General features: G+C 46.1%; 1 protein-coding gene across 5 annotated transcripts in view; it reads left to right on the top strand.

Moving 5' to 3' along the window:
* rpap1 (RNA polymerase II associated protein 1) overlaps positions 1-23,763 on the top strand; it is a 137,204-nt gene that overhangs the window by 100,440 nt on the left and 13,001 nt on the right. For all 5 annotated transcript variants that reach the window (XR_010975739.1, XR_010975738.1, XM_068039612.1 and 2 more), the window contains 6 exons: positions 4,709-4,818; positions 7,509-7,704; positions 15,218-15,364; positions 16,399-16,541; positions 18,047-18,836; positions 20,305-20,481. Coding sequence is in view for 3 of the 5 variants with exons in the window: in XM_068039612.1 (XP_067895713.1) it covers positions 4,709-4,818; positions 7,509-7,704; positions 15,218-15,364; positions 16,399-16,541; positions 18,047-18,836; positions 20,305-20,481 (1,563 nt within the window). In the remaining 2 variants the exon portion in view is untranslated. The remainder of the gene's footprint in view (positions 1-4,708; positions 4,819-7,508; positions 7,705-15,217; positions 15,365-16,398; positions 16,542-18,046; positions 18,837-20,304; positions 20,482-23,763) is intronic.

Raw genomic sequence — 23,763 nt, 5'->3', positions numbered from 1 at the left:
GAACCGCTGCAGTCCTTGGGGTGAAGGTACACTGACATTGCTGTTAGGAAGAGAGTTCCAGGTTTTTGACCCAGCGACAGTGAAGGAATGGCGATATAGTTTCAAGTTAGGATGGTGTGCAGCTTGGAGGGGAACTTGCAGGTGGTGGTGTTCCCATGCATCTGCAACCCTTGTTCTTCTTGGCGGTAGAGGTCGCGGGTTTGAAAGGAGCCTTGGTGAGTTGCTGCAGTGCATCTTGTAGATGGTCGGTGGTGAAGGGAGTGAATGTCGAAGGTGGTGGATGGGCTGTCAATTAAGCGGGCTGCTTTGTCCTGGATGGTGTTGAGCTTCTTGAGTGTTGCTGGAGCTGCACCCATCCAGGCAAGTATTCCATCGCACTCCTGAATTGTGCCTTGCAGATGGTGAACAGGCATTGGAGTCAGGAGGTACTCGCACAGAATTTCAGGTATTTATGTGACTGGCCCAGTTCAGTTTCTGGTCAATGGTAATGCCCAGGATGTTGATAGTGGGAGATTCAGAAATGCTAATGACATTGAACATTAAGGGGAGATGGTTAGATTCTCTCTTGTTGGAGATGGTCATTGCCTGGCATTTGTGCAGTGCGAATGTTACTTGCCACTTATCAGCCCAAGCCTGGATGTTGTCCAGGTCTTGCTGCATCTGGACACGGGCTGCTTCAGTATCTGAGGAGTTGCGAGTGGTGCTGAACATTGTGCAATCATCAGCGATCATCCCCATTTCTGACCTTATGTTAGAGGGAAGGTCATTGATGAAGCAGCTGAAGATGGTTGGGCCTAAGACACTACCCTGAGGAACTCCTGCAGTGATGTCCTGGGACTGAGATGATTGACCTCCAACAACCACAACCATCTTCCTTTGTTCTAGGTTTGACACCAACCAGCAGAGAGTTTTCCCCTTGATTCTCATTGACTCCAATTTTGCTAGAGCTCCTTGATGTCATACTCGGTCAAGTGCTACCTTGATGTCAAGGGCAGTCACTTTCACCTCACCCCACCTCTGGAGTTCCACTCTTTTGCTCATGTTTGAATCAAGGCTGTATTGAGGCCAGGAGCTGAGTGGCTTTGACGGAACCCAAACTGAGCATCAGTGAGCAAGTGCTGCTTGATAGCACTGTTGACGACCCCTTCCATCATTTTGCTGATGATCAGGAGTAGGCTGATAGGGCGGCATTTGGCCAGGTTGGATTTGTCCTGCTTTTTGTGTACAGGACATACTTGGACAATTGTCCACATTGCTGGGTAGCTGCCAATGTTGTAGCAGTACTGGAACAGCTTGGCTAGGGGCATGGCTAGTTCTGGAGCATAAGTCTTCAGTATTATTGTCAAAATGTTGTCAGGGCCTAGAGCCTTGCAGTATCCAGTGCCTTCAGCCGTTTCTTGATCTCTCGTGGAGTGAATCAGATTGGCTGAAGATTGACATCTGTGATGCTGGTGACCTCAGGAGGAGGCAGAGAAGGACCATCCACTCGGCACTTCTGGCTGAAGGTGGGTGCAAATGCTTCAGCCTTGTCTTTTGCACTGATGTGATGGGCTCCCCTATCATTGAGAATGGGGATGTTTGTGGAGCCACTTCCTCTTGTCAATTGCTTAATTGTCCACCACCATTCGCGACTGGATGTGGCAGGACTGCAGAGCTTAAATCTGATCCGTTGGTTATGGGATCGTTTAGCCCTGTCTATCACATACTGCTTCCACTCTTTGGCGTGCGAGTAGTCCTGTATTGTAGCTTCACCAGGCTGACACCTCATTTTTAGGTATGCCTGGTGCTGCTCCTGGTATACCCTCCTGCACTCTTCATTGAATCAGGGTTCGTCCTCCGGTTTGATGGTAATGGTAGAGTGGGGAATATGGTGGGCTGTGAGGTTACAGATTGTGGTTGAATACAATTCTGCTGCTGCTGATGGCCGACAGCTCTCATGGATGCCCAGTTTTGAGTTGCTGGATCTATTCAAAATCTATCCCATATAACAGTGTTAGTGCCACACAACACGATGGTGGGTAACCTCAATGTGAAGACAGGACTTCGTTTCCACAAGGTGGTCACTCCTACCAATACTGTCATGGACAGATACATCTGCGACAGGTAGATTGGTGAGGACAAGGTCAAGTATGTTTTTCCCTCTTAGTTCCCTCACCACCTGCAGACCCAGTCTAGCAGATATGTCATAGAGTCATAGAGAGATACAGCACTGAAACAGGCCCTTCGACCCACCGAGTCTGTGCCGACCATCAACCACGCATTTATACTAATCCTACACTAATCCCATATTCCTCCCACATCCCCACCTGTCCCTATATTTCCCTACCACCTACCTATACTAGGGGCAATTTTTATAATGGCCAATTTACCTATCAACCTGCAAGTCTTTGGCTGTGGGAGGAAACCGGAGCACCCGGCGGAAACCCACGCGGTCACAGGGAGAACTTGCAAACTCCGCACAGGCAGTACCCAGAACTGAACCCGGGTTACTGGAGCTGTGAGGCTGCGGTTCTAGCCACTGTGCCGCCCAGTGTACAGATATCTCCCTGAGAGTGAGACTGAGAGACACCAGTCAGTGTACATTCGGCCAGCTCAGTCAGTAGTGGTGCTACAGAAGCCACTCTTGGTGATGGTCATTGAAGCCCCCACCCAGAGTACATTCTGCACCCTTGCTGCTTCCAATTGGTGTTCAACATGGAAAAGCACTGATTATTCAGTCAAGGGGGGCAGTAAGTGGTAATCAGGAGGTTTCCTTGCCCATGTTTGACCTGATGCCGTGAGACTTCATGGGGTGCGGAGTCATGTTGAGGACTCCCAGGGCAATTCCGTCCTGACTGTATACCAGTGTGCCACCACCTCTGTTGGGTCAGTCCTGTCGGGGGGACAGGACATATCCAGGGATGGTGGTGTCAGGGACATTGTCAGCAAGGTAGGATTCCGTGAATATGACTGTCAGGATGTTGCTTGATGAGTCTGTGGGACAGCTCTTTCCAATTTTGGCACAAGCCCCCAGATGTTAGTAAGGAGGACTTTGCAGGGTCAACAGGGCTGGGTTTGCCATTGTCGTTTCCAGTGTCTAGATCGATCCCTGGTGGTCGGTCCGGTTTTATTCCTTTTCTTAGACATTGTAGTGGTTTAATACAATTGAGTGGCTTGCTAGGCCATTTCAGAGTGCATTTAAGAGTCAACCACATTGCTGTGGGTCTGGAGTCACATGTAGGCCAGACAAGGTAAGGACAGCAGATTTCCTTCCCAAAAGGACATCAGTGAACCAGATGGGTTTTTACAACAATCGGCAATGGTTTCATGGCCACCATTAGACTAGCTTTTAAATCCAGATTTTATTAATTGAATTCAAGTTTCACCATCTGCTATGGTGGGATTCGAAACCATGTCCTCAGAGCATTGCCTAGGCATCTGGATTACTAGTCCAGTGGTATTACCACTACGCCACCATCTCCCCTAAAAACGCAACTGGTTCACTAATATCTTTTCGGGAAGGAAATCTGCCTTCCTTATTCAGTCTGTCCTATATGTGACTCCAGTTCCATGCCAATTGCCTCTTAACTGCCCTCTGAAATGGCCTAGCAAGCCACTCAGCTAAGGCTCACCATCACTTTCTAAGGCCTACTAGAGATGGGCATTATTCCTGCATCCCAAGAATGAATTTTAAAAAATACTTAACCTCTAGAATGAATTTGCATTTATATAGGGCTTTCCATGACCCCAGAATATCTCAACATGCTCAACAGACAATGAATTTCATTTGAAGTGTAGTCCATGTTGTTATGCAGCCAATCTGCGCACAGCAACGTGTCGCCAACAGCAATGAGTCAAATGACTAGATCTGCTTTTGAAGGTTTCGGTTGTGGAATAAATATTGACCAGGACACCAGGGAGAATTCCCCTGTTCCTCTACGAATATTACCATGGGATCTTCACGCCCACTTGAGAAGGCAGATGGGGCTTTGGTTTAACATCCCATTTGAATGACAGAAACTCAGACAGAGCAGTACTCCGCTAGAGAATCAGCCAGAATTGTATGCTCAAGTCTTTGAAGTGGTGATTGAACCCACAACCTTCTGATCCAGAGGCGAGAGTGGTGTTGATCTGATTGAATCCTTCATACGTGGTTTACAGAGTTGATGGTGCCCTTGCCTACATGTGTTTGAGATTGCCCCGTATGTGTTTTTAACCTTGATGGTGCCATGAAAACCAGCTTCAGGATTCTGCTGCTTCCAGATAATTTGATTGAAGTTTACATTTTAATAAGTTATTTGCAACAGGGACACTGCATTGTCTTATCACTGCTGCGTTTTTGTCTCTGTTCCTGGGCTTCCTCCCCCCTCCTCACCTCCCCCTCCCCACTCCAATTCCCTCGCTGCCAATTTTGGCAGGCAGTTTTGGTTTTGTAAACCATATTCCCAGAGATATGGTGATCAGAGTAAAAAACTCATTATAGCTCAACTGGGCAATGCTGTCACCAGACAAATGCATGTTAAGGTGCTCTGCCCGCCTCCTTGTGTCAGTCTGACACAGTTAGATGCCCTGGTTGTCTCCTTGTTTGAGTTGTACACAAAATAAGATGCTGTGGGTGACTCCTTGTGTAGTATGTCAGACACACAGTGAGATGCTCTCATTTGCTCCTTGTCTGAGTTGTACACAGTGAGATGCTCTTACTAATGCTGTTCTCTCCAATTTTCCACAGCCTTCCTATAGGCCAGTTGAGTGTTTAGAAGAATTGGAGCAGTTTTGCTCAGAGACCTTGTTTCCATTCCTTAGCCTGCCAGCATTAGAGAACATGTTTGAGGATCTCAGGTAAGCTGCTATTTCCTTTGGAACTGCGAAATCCCCACCATTTGTGTAGCCTGACCGTAATTATTAATGTCTAATTTGGTGGGAGTAGGAGTGGAAGATGGATCAAAGGTTAGAGTTTACAGGAGGGAGCTACAGCATTGACCCCATACTGGGGATGGGGTGACAGCATGTCAAACTTCACAAATGATTTAGTCATGGAGCTGCCACCTAACCACAAGCTGACATATGAATTAGGAGCAGAAGTAGGCCATTCGGCCCCTCTAGCCTGCTCCGCCATTCAGTAAGATCATGGCTGATCTGTTTGTGTCTCAAATTCCACACTCCCATCTACCTCCAATAACCTTTGATTCCCTTGCCTAACAAGAATCTATCCACCTCCGCCTTAAAAATATTCAACGACCCCGCCTCCACCACCTTCTGAGGCAGAGAGTTCCAAAGTCGCACAACCCTCAGAGAAAAAATTTCTCCTCATCTCTGTCCTAAAAGGGCGACCCCTAATTTTATAACCGTATTCCCTAGTTCTGGACTGACTCACAAGAGGAAACATCCTTTCCACATCCACCTTGACGAGACTGTTCAGGATCTAATATACTTCAATCAAGTGTCCCCTCACTCTTCTAAATTCCAGTGAAAACAAGCTCAGTCTGTCCAACCTTTCCTCATAAGACAACCCGCTCATTCCAGGTATCAATCTAGTAAATAAAAGCAAAATACTGCAGATGCTGGAAATCTGAAATGAAAACAAAAAGTGCTGGAAATACTCAGCAGGTCTGGCAGCATCTAATAAACCTCCTCTGATCCGCTTCCAATGCATTTACATTCTTCCTTAAATGAGACCAAAACTGCACACACTATTCAAGATGTGGTCTCACCAATGCCCTATATAACTGAAGCATAACATCCTTACTTTTATTTTCAGTTCCTCCTGTAATAAAGGAATAGTATTCCATTAGCCTTCTTTATTACTTGCTGTACCTGCACACCAATTTTTTGTGACTCATGCACTAGAACAGCTAGATCCCTCTGCACCCTGGAATTCTGCAGTCATTCTCGGTTTAAGTAATACTCTGCTTTTTTATTCTTCCTGCCAAAGTGAACAACTTCACATTTTCCCATGTTATGCTCCATCTGCCAGATTTTTGCCCACTCACTCAACCTGTCTATATCGGTCTGCAATCTCCTTATGTCCTCTTCACTACATACTTTCCTACTTATCTTTGTGTCATATGCAGATTTAGCTACCAAGCCATTGTTCCCCTCATCTAAGTCATTGATATAAATTGTAAAACATTGAGGCCCCAGCACAGACCTCTGCGGGACTCGTCATATCCTGCCAATCAGAAAATGACCCATTTAAACATACTCTCTGTTTTCTGCCAGCCAGCTGGCCAATCATCCTCCATGCTAATGTGTTATCCCCTACACCATGAGCTCTTGATACCAGCTTGTTAGGATTCAGATGGTGCATGTGATTATTTCTACATAGTCCCAAAGAGACAGAGTGGGACCAACCCATGCATGAGCTCAGGGCTAAAACTGCAGGGGCTTATCCAAACAATGTGACAAGCTGAATGGACATCATGGACTGAAGGATGCCTATTGCGATATAGGTAGACCAATGGCAGTTTCCCAGGTCCAGTTTGAGAAGAAAAGTAATCAATCTCTGGTCCTTGCCATTAGTTTCTCCTCAGCCTCTGGGGTTTCCATACGATACCTGTCAGTGGTCACCATGCATCTCAATGTAGCATCTCTATATATTTGTAACTTGTAGGTTTTCTCATCCATCCTTGAGTTGTACCAGGTCAGTCAGGCAGCCAAGGATGGCATTCATGGTTGGCTATGGCCAGTCATGTCCCAGCCACAGCCCAAAGACGAGATGTTATCGTCACAGTATTGTTCTGGGCAGCCCATCAGAAGTATGTTCTGCCTTCAGAACTCTCATCTGCAACTCCATTGCAGGCCAGATCCTGGTCCCAGTAAAAAGTTACAGAAGAATTTTAAGTCTGAGGGGAGCTGGTAAAGTTATGTTCCTCATGGTTGATTTTATACGCAGTCACTTGATCTGAACTTCTTCCGCTAATGGCTTCCTTCCTGTTTCTATCCTCCCCCTACTAAAGCTCCCTTTCCCAATCAATGAAAACCATCCAGCACTCATCCCTGGATTTTGTTGTCTTGAGAAGACAATTTTGACAAACCACCCCTGCAGTTGACAGTAGCAAGAGCAGCATCCCTGATAGGGTGGCACATCCATCTGTGGGGGAGCCTGGCTCAGGTCAACTTGGGACATCAATCATTCAGAAAGGGGACCAAGAAGTCTAACTGTAGAGCACTTCCAGACCATTGTACAGGGAAATCTGGTATGTGTGTTGGACAATGCTACAAGGATCTGCCACACCAGAAAGCAGATAGGACTTGCTTCTTTAAGAAGTGATGCTCCTAGTTTGCTTAATCTAGGCCAGGAGATTATTCCCTCACGCTCCACATTTAACCTCATGCAGATGTCTCACTGCAGGTACTCTCCATCTCGCAGTGGAAGATCCACCCAGATAGTTTTGAGGATGTTATTGAGAGTTGGGGACAACCACATCTGGATGACATATGACCTGATCTTGCAGCCCCATTCCCACAATATATTGATGTATAGCTAGCACAGTATTAGTGTGTGATTAGACGCTGTTATCTTTCCTCAGGTTGTACTCGGCCCTGTGCAACCCAAAGTCCTGCTCTCCGGGGCCTGAGACTGTTCACAGTCTGGTATCGTTGGGTTGCGCTGGGGGAGAGCCTCCCCTCAGCCTTGTGGGGTCCAAATCCCCTTTTGCGTTCCTGACTGCATTGCTTTATCTGCTGAACACCATCAGTGGCGTACACAAGGGCTTGGCAGAAAAGGTAAGACATTTTTGTACATGCATTCATGGTGGCTGTCTATTAAGCTGGCAGATAAGCTTCACTCAGATCCCTCGCGGAACAGAATAGGAGGTATTTTGTTTGTGTGTTTGGGTGTGTGTGAGTCTTCCAAGCAGCTTCCCCCTCCATTTTAGAAACTGGTCTGTTCAAGCTTCCTCCCCAGACCACACCCATGGCTGAGGAGCTTGTCCATTCTACCAGGAAAGTCGAGTTTTGATCCTTGGTCTGAGCTTAGCTTACTGATTTCAGTCAGGGCAGCAATGAGGCTTTGGCATCCTTCTGCTAGGGAGGGGAAATATGAGCCCACTTCTGATGCCATCCAGCAACTCCTGCTGGAAGTTTGACCTAGTCCCTATCAGCCATCACCTCTGTGCTCGCTGACCTCCGTTGGCTTCTGAAACAAAAACAGGAAATGCTGGAATCACTCAGCAGGTCTGGCAGCATCTGTGGAAAGAGAAGCAGAGTTAACGTTTCGGGTCAGTGACCCTTCTTCGGAACTGACAAATATTAGAAAAGTCACAGGTTATAAACAAGTGAGGTGGGGGTGGGGCAAGAGATAACAAAGGAGAAGGTGCAGATTGGACCAGGCCACATAGCTGACCAAAAGGTCACGGAGAAAAGGCAAACAATATGTTAATGGTGTGTTAATGGTCCGTTGGCTTCTGGTTCAGCAGTCCTTTGATTTTAAAATTCTCAGAGCCTTAGAATGGTACAACAGAGAACGGGGCCATTTGGCCCATCGTGCCTCTGCCAGTTCTTTGAACGAGTTTTCCAATTAGTCCCACTCCTCTGCTCTTTCCCTATAGACCTGCATATTTTTTCACTTCTTTGTTGTGTTCAAATCCCTCCATCACCTCATCCCTTCCTATCTCTGTAACCCCCTCCAGCCTTGCAACCCTCCCAAGATCTCGGTGCTCCTCCAATTCTGGCATCTCCAATTTTCAGCGCGCCACCATTGGCATCCATGGCTACAGCTGCCTAGGCCCAAAGTTCTGTAATTCCTAAATCTCTCCGACTGTCTACCACTCTCCTCCTTTAAGAATCTCCTTAAAACCTACTAATTTGACCAAATTTTTGGTCACCCGTCCTAATATCATATGCGGCTTGGTGTTAGATTTTAGCGTCATAGAGTTATACAGCACAGAAACAGGCCCTTCGGCCCATCCTGTCTGTGCCAGCCATCAAGCGCCTAACTATTCTAATCCCATTTTCCAGCACTTGGCCCGTAGCCTTGTATGCTATGGCGTTTCAAGTGCTCATCTAAATACTTCTCAAATGTTATGAGGGTTCCTGCCTCTACCACCTTTTCAGGCAGTGCGAACCAGATTCCAACCACCCTCGAGTGAAAAAATATTTCCTCAAATCCCCTCTAAACCTCCTGCCCCTTACCTTAAATCTATGCCCCCTGGTTATTGACCCCTCCACCAAGGGAAAAAGTTTCTTCCTATCTAACCTATCAATGCCTCTCATAATTTTGTATTCCTCAATCATGTCCCCCCTTAGTCTTCTCTGCTCTAAGGAAAACGACCCTAGCCTTTTCAGTCTCTCTTCATAGCTGAAATGCTCCAGCCCAGGCAACGTCCTGGTGAATCTCCTTTGCACCTTCTCCAGGGCAATCACATCCTTCCTATAGTGTGGTGACCAGAACTGTGCACAGTACTCCAACTGTGGCCTAACTAGCATTTTATACAGCTCCATCATAACCTCCCTGCTCTTATATTCTATGCCTTAGCTAATAAAAGCAAGTATTCCATATCTCTTCCTAACCACCTTATCAACCTGTGCTGCTGATTTCTGTGATCTGTGGACAAGTACACCAAGGTCCCTCTAACCCTTTGTACTTCCTAGGGTCCAACCATCCATTGTATATTCCCTTGCCTTGTTTGTCCTCCCAAAATGCATCAACTCACACTTCTCAGGATTAAATTCCATTTGCCACTGCTCCGCCCATCTTACCAGCCCATCTATGTCGTCCTGTAATCTAAGGCTTTCCTCCTCACTATTTACGACACCACCAATTTTCGTGTCATCTGCGAACTTACTGATCATACCTCCTATTTTCACGTCTAAATCATTAATGTACACTACAAACAACAAGGGTCCCAGCACCGATCCCTGCGGTACACCACTGGTCACAGGCTTCCACTCGCAAAAACAGCCCTCGACCATCACCCTCTGCCTCCTGCCACTATGCCAATATTGGATCCAAATTGTCCTGGATCCCATGGATTCTTACCTTCTTAACCAATCTCCCATGCGGGACCTTATCAAAAGCTTTACTGAAGTCCATGTAGACAACATCAACTGCTTTATCCTCATCTACACATCTAGTCATCGCCTCAAAAAATTCAATCAAGTTAGTTAGACATGATGTCTCCCTGACAAAGCCATGCTGACTATCCCTGATTAATCCCTGCCTCTCCAAGAGGCCCTCAGAATTTTTTCCAATAGTTTCCCTACCACTGATGTTAGACTCACTGGCCTGTAATTAACTGGTTTATCCCTACTACCCTTCTTGAATAATGAATAACTCGCTGTCCTCCAATCCTCTGGTACCTCTCCTGTGGCCAGAGAGGATTTGAAAATTTGTGTCAGATTCCCCGCTATCTCCTGCCTTGCCTCACATAACAGCCTGGGATACATCTTATCTGGGCCTGGGGATTTATCCACTTTTAAGCCTGCTAAAACAGCTAATACTTCTTCCCTTTCATTGCTAATATGTTCAAGTATATCACACTCCCCCTCCCTGATCTCCACACCTACATCGTCCTTCTCAATAGTGAACACAGATGCAAAACCTCACCTATGTCCTCCGGCTCCACACACAGATTGCCACTTTGGTCCCTAATGGGCCCTACTCTTTCCCTGGTTATCCTCTTGCCCTTAATATACTTATAAAACGTCTTATGATTTTCCTTTATCTTGCCTGCCAGTGTTTGTTCATGTCCCCTCTTCGCTTTCCTAATTACTTTTTTAAGTACCCCCCTACACTTTCTATACTCCTCTAGGGCCTCTGCTGTTTTCAGCCCTCTGAATCTGCCATAAGCCTCCTTTTTTTTTTCCTGATCCAATCCTTTATTTCCCTTGACATCCAGGGTTCCCTGAACTTGTTGGTCCTATCCTTCACCTTAACGGGTACATGTTGGCTCTGAACTCTCACTATTTCCTCTTTGAATGACTCCCACTGGTCTGATGTAGACTTTACTACAAGTAGCTGCTCCCAGTCCATTTTGGCCAGATTCTGTTTTATCATGTTGAAATCGGCCTTCCCCCAATTCAGTGCCTTTATTTCTGGCCCATCTATGTCCTTTTCCATAACTACCTTAAATCTTAGAGTTATGGTCACTATCCCCGAAATGATCCCCCACTGACACTTCTACCACTTGTCTGGCTTCATTCCCTAGGATTAGGTCCATTACTGCCCCTTCTCTTGTAGGACTTTCTACGTACTGGCTCAAAAAGCTCTCCTGTATGCATTTTAAGAATTCCGCCCCCTTTAAGCCTTTTGCACTAAGGCTATCCCAGTTGATATTGGGGAAGTTGAAATCCCCTACTATTATTACCCTATTATTTTTACACCTGTCTGAGATTTGCCTAAATATCTGCTCCTCTATCTCTCCCTGACTGTTTGGAGGCCTGGAGTACACTCTCAGCCAAGTGATTGCCCCCTTTTTGTTTTTAAGTTTGACCTATATGGCCTCATTTGAGGAACCTTCTAAGATATCATGCCTCCTTACTGCAGTAATTGACTCCTTGATCAACAACGCAATGCCACCTCCTCTTTTACCCCTTCCCCTATCTCGCCTGTAGATTCTATACCCTGGAATATTGAGCTGCCAGTCCTGCCCCTCCCTCAACTATGTCTCTGTGATAGCAATAATGTCATAATCCCATGTGCTAATCATCGCCCTCAATTCATCTGCCTTCCTAGTAAGAATCCTTGCATTAAAATAGATGCAATACAGCTTTGCATTATTCGCTTGTGCCTTAAAAGGTCTATATTTGCTCTGCCTTCCAGACTGACTCAGTTTCTCTTTTATATTTGACTGTGCATCACCCCCTACTGTATCTCCACTCTGTATCCCATTCCCCTGCCAAATTAGTTTAAACCCTCTCCAATAGCACTAGCAAATCTCCCAGCAAGGATGTTGGTCCCGTTCCGGTTCAGGTGCAACCCATCCAACTTGTACAGGTCCCACCTTTGGCAGAAACAGACCCAGTGGTCCAGGAAACTAAAGCCCTCCCTCCTGCACCATCTACTCAGCCACACATTCATCTGCTCTATCCTCCTATTCCTGTACTCACTAGCACATGGCACCGGGAGTAATCCAGAGATTACAACCTTTGAGGTTCTGCTGCCTAACTCCCTAAATTCTTGTTGCAGGACCTCATCCCTCTTTCTACCTGTGTCGTTGGCACCAATGTGTACCACGACCTCTGACTGTTCACCCTCCCCCTTCAGAATGTCATGCAGTCGCTCCATGACATTATTGACCCTAGCACCTAAAGTCACGTTTGCGGCCACAGAAACGCCTATCTGTACCCCTTACGATAGAATCCCCTATCGCTATAGCTCTTCCACTCCTTTTCCTCCCCTCCTGTGCAGCTGAGCCACCCATGGTGCCACAGGCTTGGCTCTTGCTGCATTCCCCTGAGAAGCTATCTCCCTCAACAGTATCCAAAGTGGGAAATCTGTTAGATAGGGAGATGGACCCAGGGGACTCCTGCACTACCTGCCTAGTTCTTCTACTCTGCTGGGCAGTCACCCATTCCCTTTCTGCCTGAGCAGTCTTTACCTGCAGTGTGACCACATCCCTGTACGTGCTATCCACGATGATCTCAGCCTCGCGGATGCTCCACAGTGTCTCCAGCCACCGCTCCAGATCCGAAACACGGATTTCGAGTAGCTGCAGCTGGAGACACTTTCTGCACACGTGTTCACCCTGGACACTGGAAGTGTCCCTAACTTCCCACATTTTGTTTGAATACACTCCTGTGAAGTGTTTAAAGATGTTTTATTAGGTTAATGCAAGTTGTTGGTGTTGTACAAGCCCCGGCATAGCCCTGGTGTAGAGACTCTAGCCTCCACACTGTCATCACGGGTAGAAGCCCCACTGCAGCCCTATTATTGAATGCATGTTGTGGAGAGCAAGATCACAGTAGGTGTTGACATCGTCAGTGATTGAATAGCTTGCTGACACCTATTACCACAGTGCAAATATGAATAATGTGCAAGGTGCTAGAATTGTATAGCAACATGAGTCATTGTATTTGGGAGAGGAGGGAGTGAAAAGTCCACAATTAGTTCCCCTTCGTACCATAATCCATGGCAGGAACAGGTCTTGTTGAAGGTCCCTTGCACTGATTACCAAGTAAACCATGAGGGATGGGGGGGGATCCTGCTTCATCTTTCTGAAGGTAGGTTGGCTTTGGATGCTAGGAAGTGAATGAAGGTGTTTCTCAAGGGAATGATATTGAGAAATGGTTCACAAGGAAGCGACTGCACACTGTATGTTGGGCAATCACAAACTGGAGCTGAGTGTGTTTCTCAGTCACTTAGTTTGGAGATTGGTCGACAGGATAGCAAAAGACCAGTAAGATACCACAGAAGCCCCAAATCCGATCACCACTAACCATAGTTTGAGCCCAGGTTCTCCCCCAGTGCCACATCAGATTCTACATTTATCTGCTGAGCCAGAAGGGGAGCTCCTTGTTAAAAGGTGCTCAGTGTCTACTGGGCCCACCTATTGTGGATTGCTGTACTCCTGAGGCCAGGCACGGAGATATTCATCATTACACAGCCAGTTTTCTGTCACTATGGGCTGGATTTTGCTGTCCTGCTGCCGGGAGCGGCGGTGGGTGCAGAAAATGGCCGCTGTCCTGAATGGGACTCGCGCCACCACAATTACACGACAGGTGGCCACTTAACATATTGACTGCGGCTGCCCCTCCAATCACGTGGCCAGGGTGGCATTGGCGATGCTGTTTACCGTGCCACCTGGTGCAGGAGCAGGCATTGGTGCCATTTTTAAAAGGTTGCCAGCCCTGCAAACCGTACAACACAACGCAGAGTTGACCCCTTCCCCATACAAGTTATGCAGAGTTTAACCCCCCCCCCCCCCCCCCCACCACTTCCCCATACAAATCATGCAGAGTTCACCCCTTCCCCTCGTTCTCCATACACTAAATCATGCAGTCTTGACCCCTTCCCCACCTTGGTGGTGCCAGCTTCTCCTGGATGGGAAAGTGAAGGCACGTGAGTGCCGCACGATGTGCTCAAGATTGGGAACTGACGGTAAGATCCTGGGAAGTTAAATTTAAATTTATGCAGAGTGTTATTTTAAATATGTAAAGTATCTGTCGCAGAGAGGTGGAGGTACCGCCACAGAGCCTCGCCACTGCCAGGAAGATCGGGCCCGGCAATCCCGGCGTCTGGCTCCGTGGTGGCCACTGCTGCTCCGATTCTCCGACACCCCGCCACAAAACCCGAGGTTGGGCTGAGAACTAAATCCAGCCCTATTTGTGGTGTGTGTACGAAAGCAATCAATTAGTTTTCAATAATGGCTGGATGTATAAATTTACAGTGCTTCATCAGTGAGCGTTCGTTATTAATGCATGCTACTGATTGCACTTAGATTAAGACAAGAGGTGATACTTAACGGGTCCCCCTCTTGTCTAATCACGTGATCGATACAGTAATTGATACTGGTTTGCAGCTCTCTGTCTGTCCCTCCCCTGAACATATTTATAATTCTTTGTCCTTGCCTCATTGGTCTAGCAGCTTCTGGATAAATGCAGCAGTTTGCACACTCTCTGCTCATCTGCCCAGATATAATGATGCAGTGAAGCTTTGGACATGCTCAGTTTAGACTCCATCTGGAGTACTTTGTTCAGTTCTGGGCACTGCACCTCAGGAAGTATATATTGGCCTTGGAGAGGATGCAAGCATGATTCAGCAGAATAATACCTGTGCTAAAAGGGTTATATTATGGATAGACTAGGCTTGTATTCCCTTGAATATAAGGTTAAGAAGTGAGCTAATTGAGGGATTTAAACTGATTAAAGGATTTGATAAAAGTAGAAAACAGAGAAACTTTCATCTAGTGGAGGAGTCAGAACAAATGAACATGACCTTAAAATTAGAGCCAGGCAGTTTAGGGGAAGTCAGGAAGCACTTCTTCACACAAATGCTAGTGGAAATCTGGAACTCTCTCCCTAAAAAGCTGAGGATGGTGGGAGAATATCAGCTGAAAATATCAAAGTTGACATTGATAGGTTTTTTTGTTAGGCAAGGGTATTAAGGATTACAGAACCAAGGTGGGTAAATGGAGTTAAGATACTTATTGGTCATCATCTAATTAAATGGCGAATCAGCCTCGAAGGGCTGAATGGTGGCCTCCTTTTCCTTTGCTGTGTTCCCTTAGCCAGAAACTCCCTTCACGCCTGATTTGTGCTTCCTCTTATTGATCTGTTTCTTCACACACTTTGTTTGTAGTGCTCTACCATTTTGCACAGCAAAGGTCTGAGAGATTACCTGGTCCACAGCTGCAAGACGAGCCCGCCAATAAATCACCGGTCTGCCTGGCTGCTACGTCACGAGTTCCACTTTCAGCACTTCGTACTTCAACTTGCGTCCAAGACAGTAAGTAGCCTTACTCAGCAGGGTGCGCGCTGCTTCCACTATGCCACAGACACTGGGCTTGTTTAATACACTGACTGATACCAGTGTATTATATCACACCAGTAGGTTGTGGATTCAAGCCCCCACTCCGGAGATCTGAGCCCATAATCTAGCTGATATTACATTGCACTACTGAGAAAATGCTATACCAAGGACCCATCCACCCCCTCAGGTGGGCGTAACAGGTCCCGCGGCACTATTTCAAAGAAGAGCAGAAGTTCCCCCCCAGAATCCTGCCCAATATTTTTCGCTCAACTGACACTGCCAAAACAAACAAACTGGTCATTTATCTCTGTGTTGTTTTGGAATCCTACTGTACGTAGACTGGTTGCCATATATACCCACATAACAGCAGTGACTGTAAAGCACTTTGAGACATCCTGAGGTCAGGAAAGGCACTATATAAATGCAGTTTAGAAGCACAGATCATGCTTAAAGCTAATGTATGTTAGTGCTGTACGCAATTCATTGTTTTAAGTTGTTTGCACCTCTTGTGACAGACCTGTAGCCATCAACACTTAACAGCTTAAAATTCTCTCTCTGGACGCAACCCACTTTGTAAGACTAATCTCTGTAACATCACTGCCGGGTTTCTTGCCTAGTTTGTGAACATAGTGTGAAGTTATCGCTTTGCTCATACCAATGGTTGTAGTGTTCACTGGATCACCTGCAGACAGCTCTATCAGTATCACAGATTGTGTTTTGGCCAACTGCACAAAGATGAGGTCTGAAGATACAGTTCAAACTTTCCCCCAAACCAGACAGTATGTGCCTTTCCTCCTCAACTCCACCTGATGTTCCTCCCCTATTCTTCCTTACACATGCCTCCTTCAGATCTTTCCTCATCTTTCAGGTTCCCTCCATCCCTCCCGATTCTATCCCCCAACCCTAAAATTCCCCCTCTTCCCTTCACCACCCCCAACCCTCCAGACTTCCCTTTCCAAATACAATATTGCAGTTCTTCAAAACAATGTAATGCTCTTTCCTCCTTTCAGGTCGCTCTCAGTCCTCATGTTACCCAGCAAGCTCCACTCTATCACGATGTTGCTATGACGTTGCTAAGTCGGCTGCTGCCAGGGAATGAGCACTTGGCCCATGAGCTCCTGTCAGGGTTGGCATTTAATCAGGATTTGATACCGTAAGTATCCCGATGTGAGAAGCAGCTCAATTATTTTTTTTAGTAAGTCTAATTCGAAGTATGTTTCACTTGTGGCACTTTGTTCTAAGGCTGGACTACACGATGAAAGCCTCCTTTCCCAGGTACTAAGGTGAAATAAGATTGGGCTGTTGGGTCTGCTGTGCAGAACTAACCATAATTTAAAGAAAGGAAGAAAGTCTTGCATTTCTATAGTGCCTTTCACAACCACGGGCCAGCCCAAAGCATTTTACAGCCAGTGAAGTACTTTTACAATGTGGTCACATATGGCAGCTAATTTGCACACGCTCCCACAAAAATTCAGTGAGATGGGGCGGCACAGTGGCGCAGTGTTTAGCACTGCAGCCTCACAGCTCCAGCGACCCGGGTTCAATTCTGGGTACTGCCTGTGTGGAGTTTGCAAGTTCTGCCTGTGACCGCGTGGGTTTTCGCCGGGTGCTGCGGTTTCCTCCCACAGCCAAAGACTTGCAGGTTGATAGGTAAATTGGCCATTGTAAATTGCCCGTAGTATAGGTAGGTGGTAGGGGAATATAGGGAAGGTGGGGATGTGGTAGGAATATGGGATTAATGTAGGATTAGTATAAATGGGTGGTCGGCACAGACTCGGTGGGCCGAAGGGCCTGTTTCAGTGCTGTATCTCTAAATAAAATAAATAAATAATAACCAGATAATCTGTTTTTAGTGATGTTCATTGAGGGACAAATATTGGCAGGAAACTGGGGAGAACTCACAGGCTCTTTTTCAAAATAGTGCTTTGGGATCTTTTACATTCAAATAAAAGGCCATTTGGGCCTCGGTTTAACATCGTATCAGAAAGATGGCACTTCTGACAGTGCAGTACTCCCTTAGTACTACACAGGAGTGATAGCCTAGATTATGTGCTCGTCTCTGGAGTGGAACCTGAACCCATGACCTCAGTGTTGCCCACTGAACTAAATTTAACATTAAATTGGAAATGTTCCTTAGTAATCACAAGGTACTGCTAGTGTAAGATGTGGAAATGCCAGCCCTACTGTATAGTGACAATTAACTGAGGTGGTTACTGAGTCAGGTACTATGTAGCAAGTTCTCCATTGCATTTAGCTCATTCTGTCAGTGTTTGGTAAGGCCCCGTACAGGGACCTTCACTATAAATGTGACCCAGAGTATACCTGACCTTCGGGTGTGCTTGAAAGGGCAGCTTGGAAGGAGCTTTACTCTGTATCTACCCATAGTTCATTTCACCTGAGATAACTTGATGTGGGTAGGTACCCGACAGAGATTTTAAGAAAAGTATTATAGTTCCCCAATGTTGATGTCCCTTGCCTTAAGTGATCACAGAATTTTATCCATAATTATATTGTGTTGTAAATTTTGTATTTTCAGTGAATAAGAATACTTTAGCTTGTGTACTGTGTGCTGTACTTATACTGCCTGCTGTAGTTGCTGCGTTTACAGTGTGGGGTGAGTGCAGCGTTTACAGTATGGTGTATATGTTGTATTTATAGGGAAGGTAAATCTGGTGGTCCTGAAGCAGAAGATCTTTCCTACATTCTCCAGCTTGGAGCAGACAGGGTCACTACAGTGAAAGTTCATTCTAATCCAACTCGTGGAACACTTCTGGGAGCAGCCTTCAAACAGCTTCCCACCATCCGTGCCCGCTACCTCTCTCACTTTGCTCACCTCCAGTCTGCCATCTTGCGGTCCCAGGCATTCTACACAGGCCAGAATCACTTGGTCCAATCAGTGCTACTCCCTGAGATGACGGGTCCTCTTCTGCCGGCTGATTGGGCCTTTCTGCCCCTGATCAATCTGTATGATCAGGTGAACCGAGAGGAAATGAAGGGCAAGACAGTAGATTTGCTTCCTGCTAACTTAGTGGAAATGGTGACCAGCAGTCTCCAGTGGGCACTGTTGCTGGAGACCTGGCGAAGTGAAGTCTTGCAGGGCCTGCCTCTGGCTGCCAAACTGGCGAGGCTCGCATGCGTGTTCCTCACGGGCAGCAACCTGTTTCTGGAGCCAGGCACTCATGATAACCTGACAGCCCTCCTTTCAATCTACTGTCAGCCCAAGAAGATGGACTCGCTGAACCTGAGTATCCCACTCCCAGGACTGACCTCCATTCACGACCTATATATTAGTCTCCTCGAGCAGTTTGAGAGCGTCTCGTTTGGCGACCAGCTCTTTGGCTGCTTTCTCCTGCTGCCCCTACAGAGGAGGTTCGACACCCAGCTGCGCCAGGCTGTCTTTGGGGAGCATGTTAGTGTGTTGCGGACACTGGGAGTACCATTGAAGCAGGTATGTAAGCCATTTCTGCCATTTTGAATAGTTAGAGGGTCTCAACATTTGGTTCCTGAATGGGCCAGCGTTTGATTCCTCAGCATGACGGAATGGGTTAGACCAGTTGATGAGCCAACCAATGATGGCTTAACTATGTTTTAAGAGATTGGTTTTGGGCTTCTGGGTGGCGTGGTAAGTTGGATGCTACCTCCTTGCATCAGGAAGCTGGATTCCAATCCAGTCCAACCTGAGAGGGATGAAAGCCTTCTCTGTCTGCTAGCTATGAGTGCATCTGAAATGATTTTGAACAGCCTTATTCTAGAAACTAATGGGCATGAGGCCCCAACATTTGAATGGGATCTTTAAGATTGACGCTGAGGCAGATATTTGGGCCAACGTGGAGGGGGGGTTTACCTGACATGTGTCATAGCTGTCCTGGCAATGATTGGTGCTGATACTGATTTCATATTCCCCACCTCAATGAACACAGAACATACAAAGGGAAAAAGAGGCTTATATTTTTCATGTTACAAATTCTCAATGCACAGCATTTTGAATAAAGTTAAGATTGTTTTCCTTCGAGCAGAGAAAGTTATAGGGAAATTTAATAAAGGTATTGAAAATTGAGGGGTTTTGATAGAGTAGATAGGGAGAAACTATTTCCACTGTTAGGAGGGTCAGTGACCAGAGGACACAGATTTTAGATAATTAACAAAATAACCAGAGGAGGCAATGAGAGTTTTCTTTACGCACAGAGTTATTATGATCTTGAATGCACTGCCTGAAACGGTGATGGAAGCTGATTCAATAACAACTTTCAAATGGGCATTAGATGTGTACTTGTAAAGGAAAACATTGCAGAGCTATGGGGGAAAGAGCACAGGAGTGCGACTGGTTGGATAGTCCTTTCAAAAAAATCCAGCACACGCATGATGGGCCTAATGGCCTCCTTCTGTGCTGCATCATTCTATACAAAGTGAAAGAACAACTTGCATTTATATGGAGCCTTTAACACAATAAAATGCTTTCAGGCACTTCGCAGGAGCGATTGCAGACATAATATGACAGAGCCATATTAGGACAGATGATCAAAAGCTTGGTCAAAGAAATAGGTTTTAATGAGCATCTTAAAAGGAAGAAAGAGAGGCGGAGAGGTTTGGGAAGAGAATTCCAGAGCTTGGAGCCTAGAGAGCTGAAGTTATGATGCTAATGGTGAAGCAGTGAAAATCAGGATGCTTAAGAGGCCAGAATTGGAAGAGCTCACAGTTCTCTAAGGGTTGTAGGATTGGAGGAAGTCACAAAGGTAGGGAGGGCAAGGCCACAGAGGGATTTAAATACAAGGTGGGAATTTTAAAATGAAGGCTTTGCTGGACTGTGAGCCAGTGTAGGTCAGTGAGTACAGGGGTGATGTATGAAACCCTTCACTTGCACTTAACATGGAAATGATCTGTTTTCAACTCATGCAACCTTTTGTACATTGGAACAGCTGCCAATCCCCTTGGAAAATTACACCCATCCCGCCGAGTCTTCCCTGGATCTGCTGCGGCAGTACTTCAAGACCTTGGTGACCGGCACCCTACGCCTCAGCTGGTGTCCCGTGCTCTATGCAGTGGCAGTTGCTCACATCAACAGCTTCATCTTCTCCCAGGAGGCTGTCGATGAGGTAAGGCATCGTCTGATTAGAAATACCCTGCAATCAGTGGGAATGTTGAGAACGCTGGGAGGAAATTTGAAAATTTCAAGACTGAGCTGGATGGATTTTTTTGTTTGCCTCAGCCCTCCTCCTGCTGAAACACTTCTTCTTGCTTTTGTCACCTCCAGTCTTGGCCATTCCAATACTCTGCTGGCCAACCTCCCATTCTCCATCAACTTCAGCTTGTCCTACATTCTACTGCCCATGTCCTAACCCATACCAAATACCACTAACCCTTTATTCCTGTGCTCACTGACCTCCATTGACTCCCTGTTCCCTAACACCTCCAATTTAAAGTTATCACCCTCGTGTTCAATTCCCTTAACGAAGGATATTAAGGGTTATGGAGCCAAGATGGGAAAATGGAGTTGAGGGTACAGATTGGCCATGAGTTAATTGAATGATGGAACAGGCCCGAAGGGCTGAGTGGGCTCCGTCTGTTCCTACAAAAGCTTCCATACAATGGCCCAGTGTCCAAAGACCATCCACCCGGTATGGCCTTGAAACATTCAGAGCAGGGAGGTTTGCTGGCTTGATCCAGTCTGTGTGTAATTACATGATCCCAGCCAGCATAGTAGTTGGGGCATAGAGTTGGCACAAGCACCATTGGCTACAGGGGAGGGAAATAATCAACCAGGGTGCCCTCCCCTCTTCGCTAGGCAATCACAGGTTTGGAACAATGGGTGTAAGGACAGGATTGTAGTCAGCTATGGTGCCCCCGCAGTCGAACAGCCTGCCCGCCCATGAAGAATAGCTACTAGGGTGAGATGCTGGATGGCTGTTGTATCCGTGGATTCAGCAACTTTGGGAGGAGGGGGCAGAAAGCAAATCCTGAAAAATATCTAGCACTGAGCAGATATGCTGATTTCCCACCACAACCCTCACAGATGCACCCACAATTTTAATTGTGAATTGCAAGCCATACCTCTGGTTCAGATAGGCACTATAAAAATGCAGGTCTGTCTGTTTTTTTCTCTGCTCTCACTGGGAGCTGTTGTTCTGAGCTTGGTAGTGATTGACAGCTGGTATGACACCTTAAGTGCTTGTCAGAGCTGACCCTGCCTGTACATGTGCACCTGATGCAGTTGGATAGAAGGTAAAAGCTGGAACCCCTGTCTAATTAATTTTTCTTCCTGTCTCTCTGGCCCCAACTCTCTCTCTCCCATGTAGCTCACCTAGTTATTCTGAGGTAGATCGATGTCAAAGGCTACAGGCCTGGTCTGATCTCATGATGAGCAAACCATTGTCGTAATACATATGTTGTCATGAAGTAATGCAAGATTTGGATGTAGGGCTTGGGGCTAAATCAGGACTGCAGTGAGCTCATTGTGAAGAACTTGTTAATAGTGACTGCATGTGAGTTGGACAGGGGATGCAGTTGGGCCCCATACCTTTGCCGACAACAACTACTTGCATTTATGTACAACTTTAACATCATAAAATGTTCCAAACAGCCACATAAAGAGGTATTAGGAATGGTGACCAAAAGTTTGGTCAAAGTATAGGTTTTAAGCTGTGTCTTAAAGTAAAGGAGAATGGTTTAGGAAGGGAATTCTGAAGTTTTAAAATCTTAGGCACCTGAAGGTATGGCTGCCAATGGCAGGGTAAAGGAATTGGGACTGGACAGGAGGTCAGAATTGGAGGAGCACAGAAATTTTGGAGGATTGTAAGACTGGAGGAGCGAAAGGGAGCGGCAAGACCAAGGGTGGAGGAGGGGAGGACAGTGACTTGAACACAAGGATGAGACTTTTAAATTGGAGACTTTGGTGGATTAGGAGTCAATGTAAGTCGGTGAACACAAGGATAAAGGGTGAGCAGAACTTTACTAACTACTCAGACTAGTGCCTGACGATTTACTAATGGACAGGGTACTGAGGGATGTCTGGTGGTTGTGGGCCTGTTGCCCAAACAGAAGGTAATGTTGCCAGGAAAGGAGGCAAGAAAATTGAATTGAAATTGAAAACAATACTGAGGGGAATTCATTCTGCGTTAAATCAATTGTCGAAGTGTTAGCTTTAGACCTGTAAGTGAGGTGGCAATTAATCTTCGAAAGTGTCCTTGTGAAAATCAAAAGTGTTTGATTCTTGATCCCTAAGGCACAGTAGCAGTTTCTATTAATTGATATAATTGATTACTCTCAAGTTATAAAGGTTCCTGAGAAATAAGGTGGTCGCTGCTACTCTTCAAGCATCCCCCCACTCCCCCACACCCTTCTGGTGTTAATGACAACTCCACATTCCATAAGTAGAGTCCATCTGTCACAAAAGGAAAGAAAGACTTGCATTTATATAGCGCCTTTCCAGCATCAGGATGTCCCAAAGCGTTTTGCAGCCAATGAAGTATTTTTTGAAGTGGAGTCACTGTTGTAATGCAGGAAATGTGGCAGCCGTTTGCACACAACAGCTTCCAAAAGCAGCAATGTTATGATCAGTTAATCTGTTAAAGAGATGTTGGTTGAGGGATGAATGTTGGCCAAGACATGGGGAGAACACTATTTCATCACTTTGAAATAGTGCCATGGGATCTTTTACTTCCACCTGAGAGAGAGCAGACGGCCTTGGTTTAACAGCTCATCTAAAAGGTGGCACCGCTGGCAGTACTCCTTCAGTACTGGATTGAAGTGTCAGCCTAGATTTTGTGCTCAAGTCTCTGGAGTGGACCTCCTGACTCGGGTAAGTGTGTGAACTGAAACCTAAGTCTTTGTTCTCTACATTATGTGAGCTACTGAGCCATGTATCTTGGCAAATATTTATCCCTCTACCAACAAAACTAAAATAGATTTTCTGGTCATTATTTCATTGCTATTTGTGGGATATTGTGCATAAATAGACTGTTGCAGTTCATTCATTAAAGCAGTGACTATACTTCAGAAGTACTTCATTTGCTGTCAAGCACTTTGAGACTTCAGGTGGTCATGAAAGGCAATATATAAATTAAAGTTCTTTTATTTTCTTGTGCTTCTGGCCATAACGAAGGATGTCTTAAGCATCAATAACTGTTGTTTCTCAAACTGCAGATTTGGTAGTTGAGAATCTTCTGTCTGAGTGGCTTTAGCCAGCTGATCAGAAATGATTGTACAATCTGGATGAGCTTGGCTGCACAACACAATTACATTAGCCATGGCATTCAAGGAGGCTGCAGGGCAGTGGATGTAGGCAATAGAACAATGTCACACAGGTGCAGGAGAGGTACTCTCTCAGGTTTGGAGTTTGAGATATTTTTTGGGACAGAGTTCAGGGAGTTGTCCTCTAC

Source organism: Heterodontus francisci, chromosome 9 (assembly GCF_036365525.1).
Source record: "Heterodontus francisci isolate sHetFra1 chromosome 9, sHetFra1.hap1, whole genome shotgun sequence".
Classification (NCBI taxonomy): Eukaryota; Metazoa; Chordata; class Chondrichthyes; order Heterodontiformes; family Heterodontidae; genus Heterodontus; species Heterodontus francisci.
This window is presented reverse-complemented; position numbering and strand designations above follow the sequence as displayed.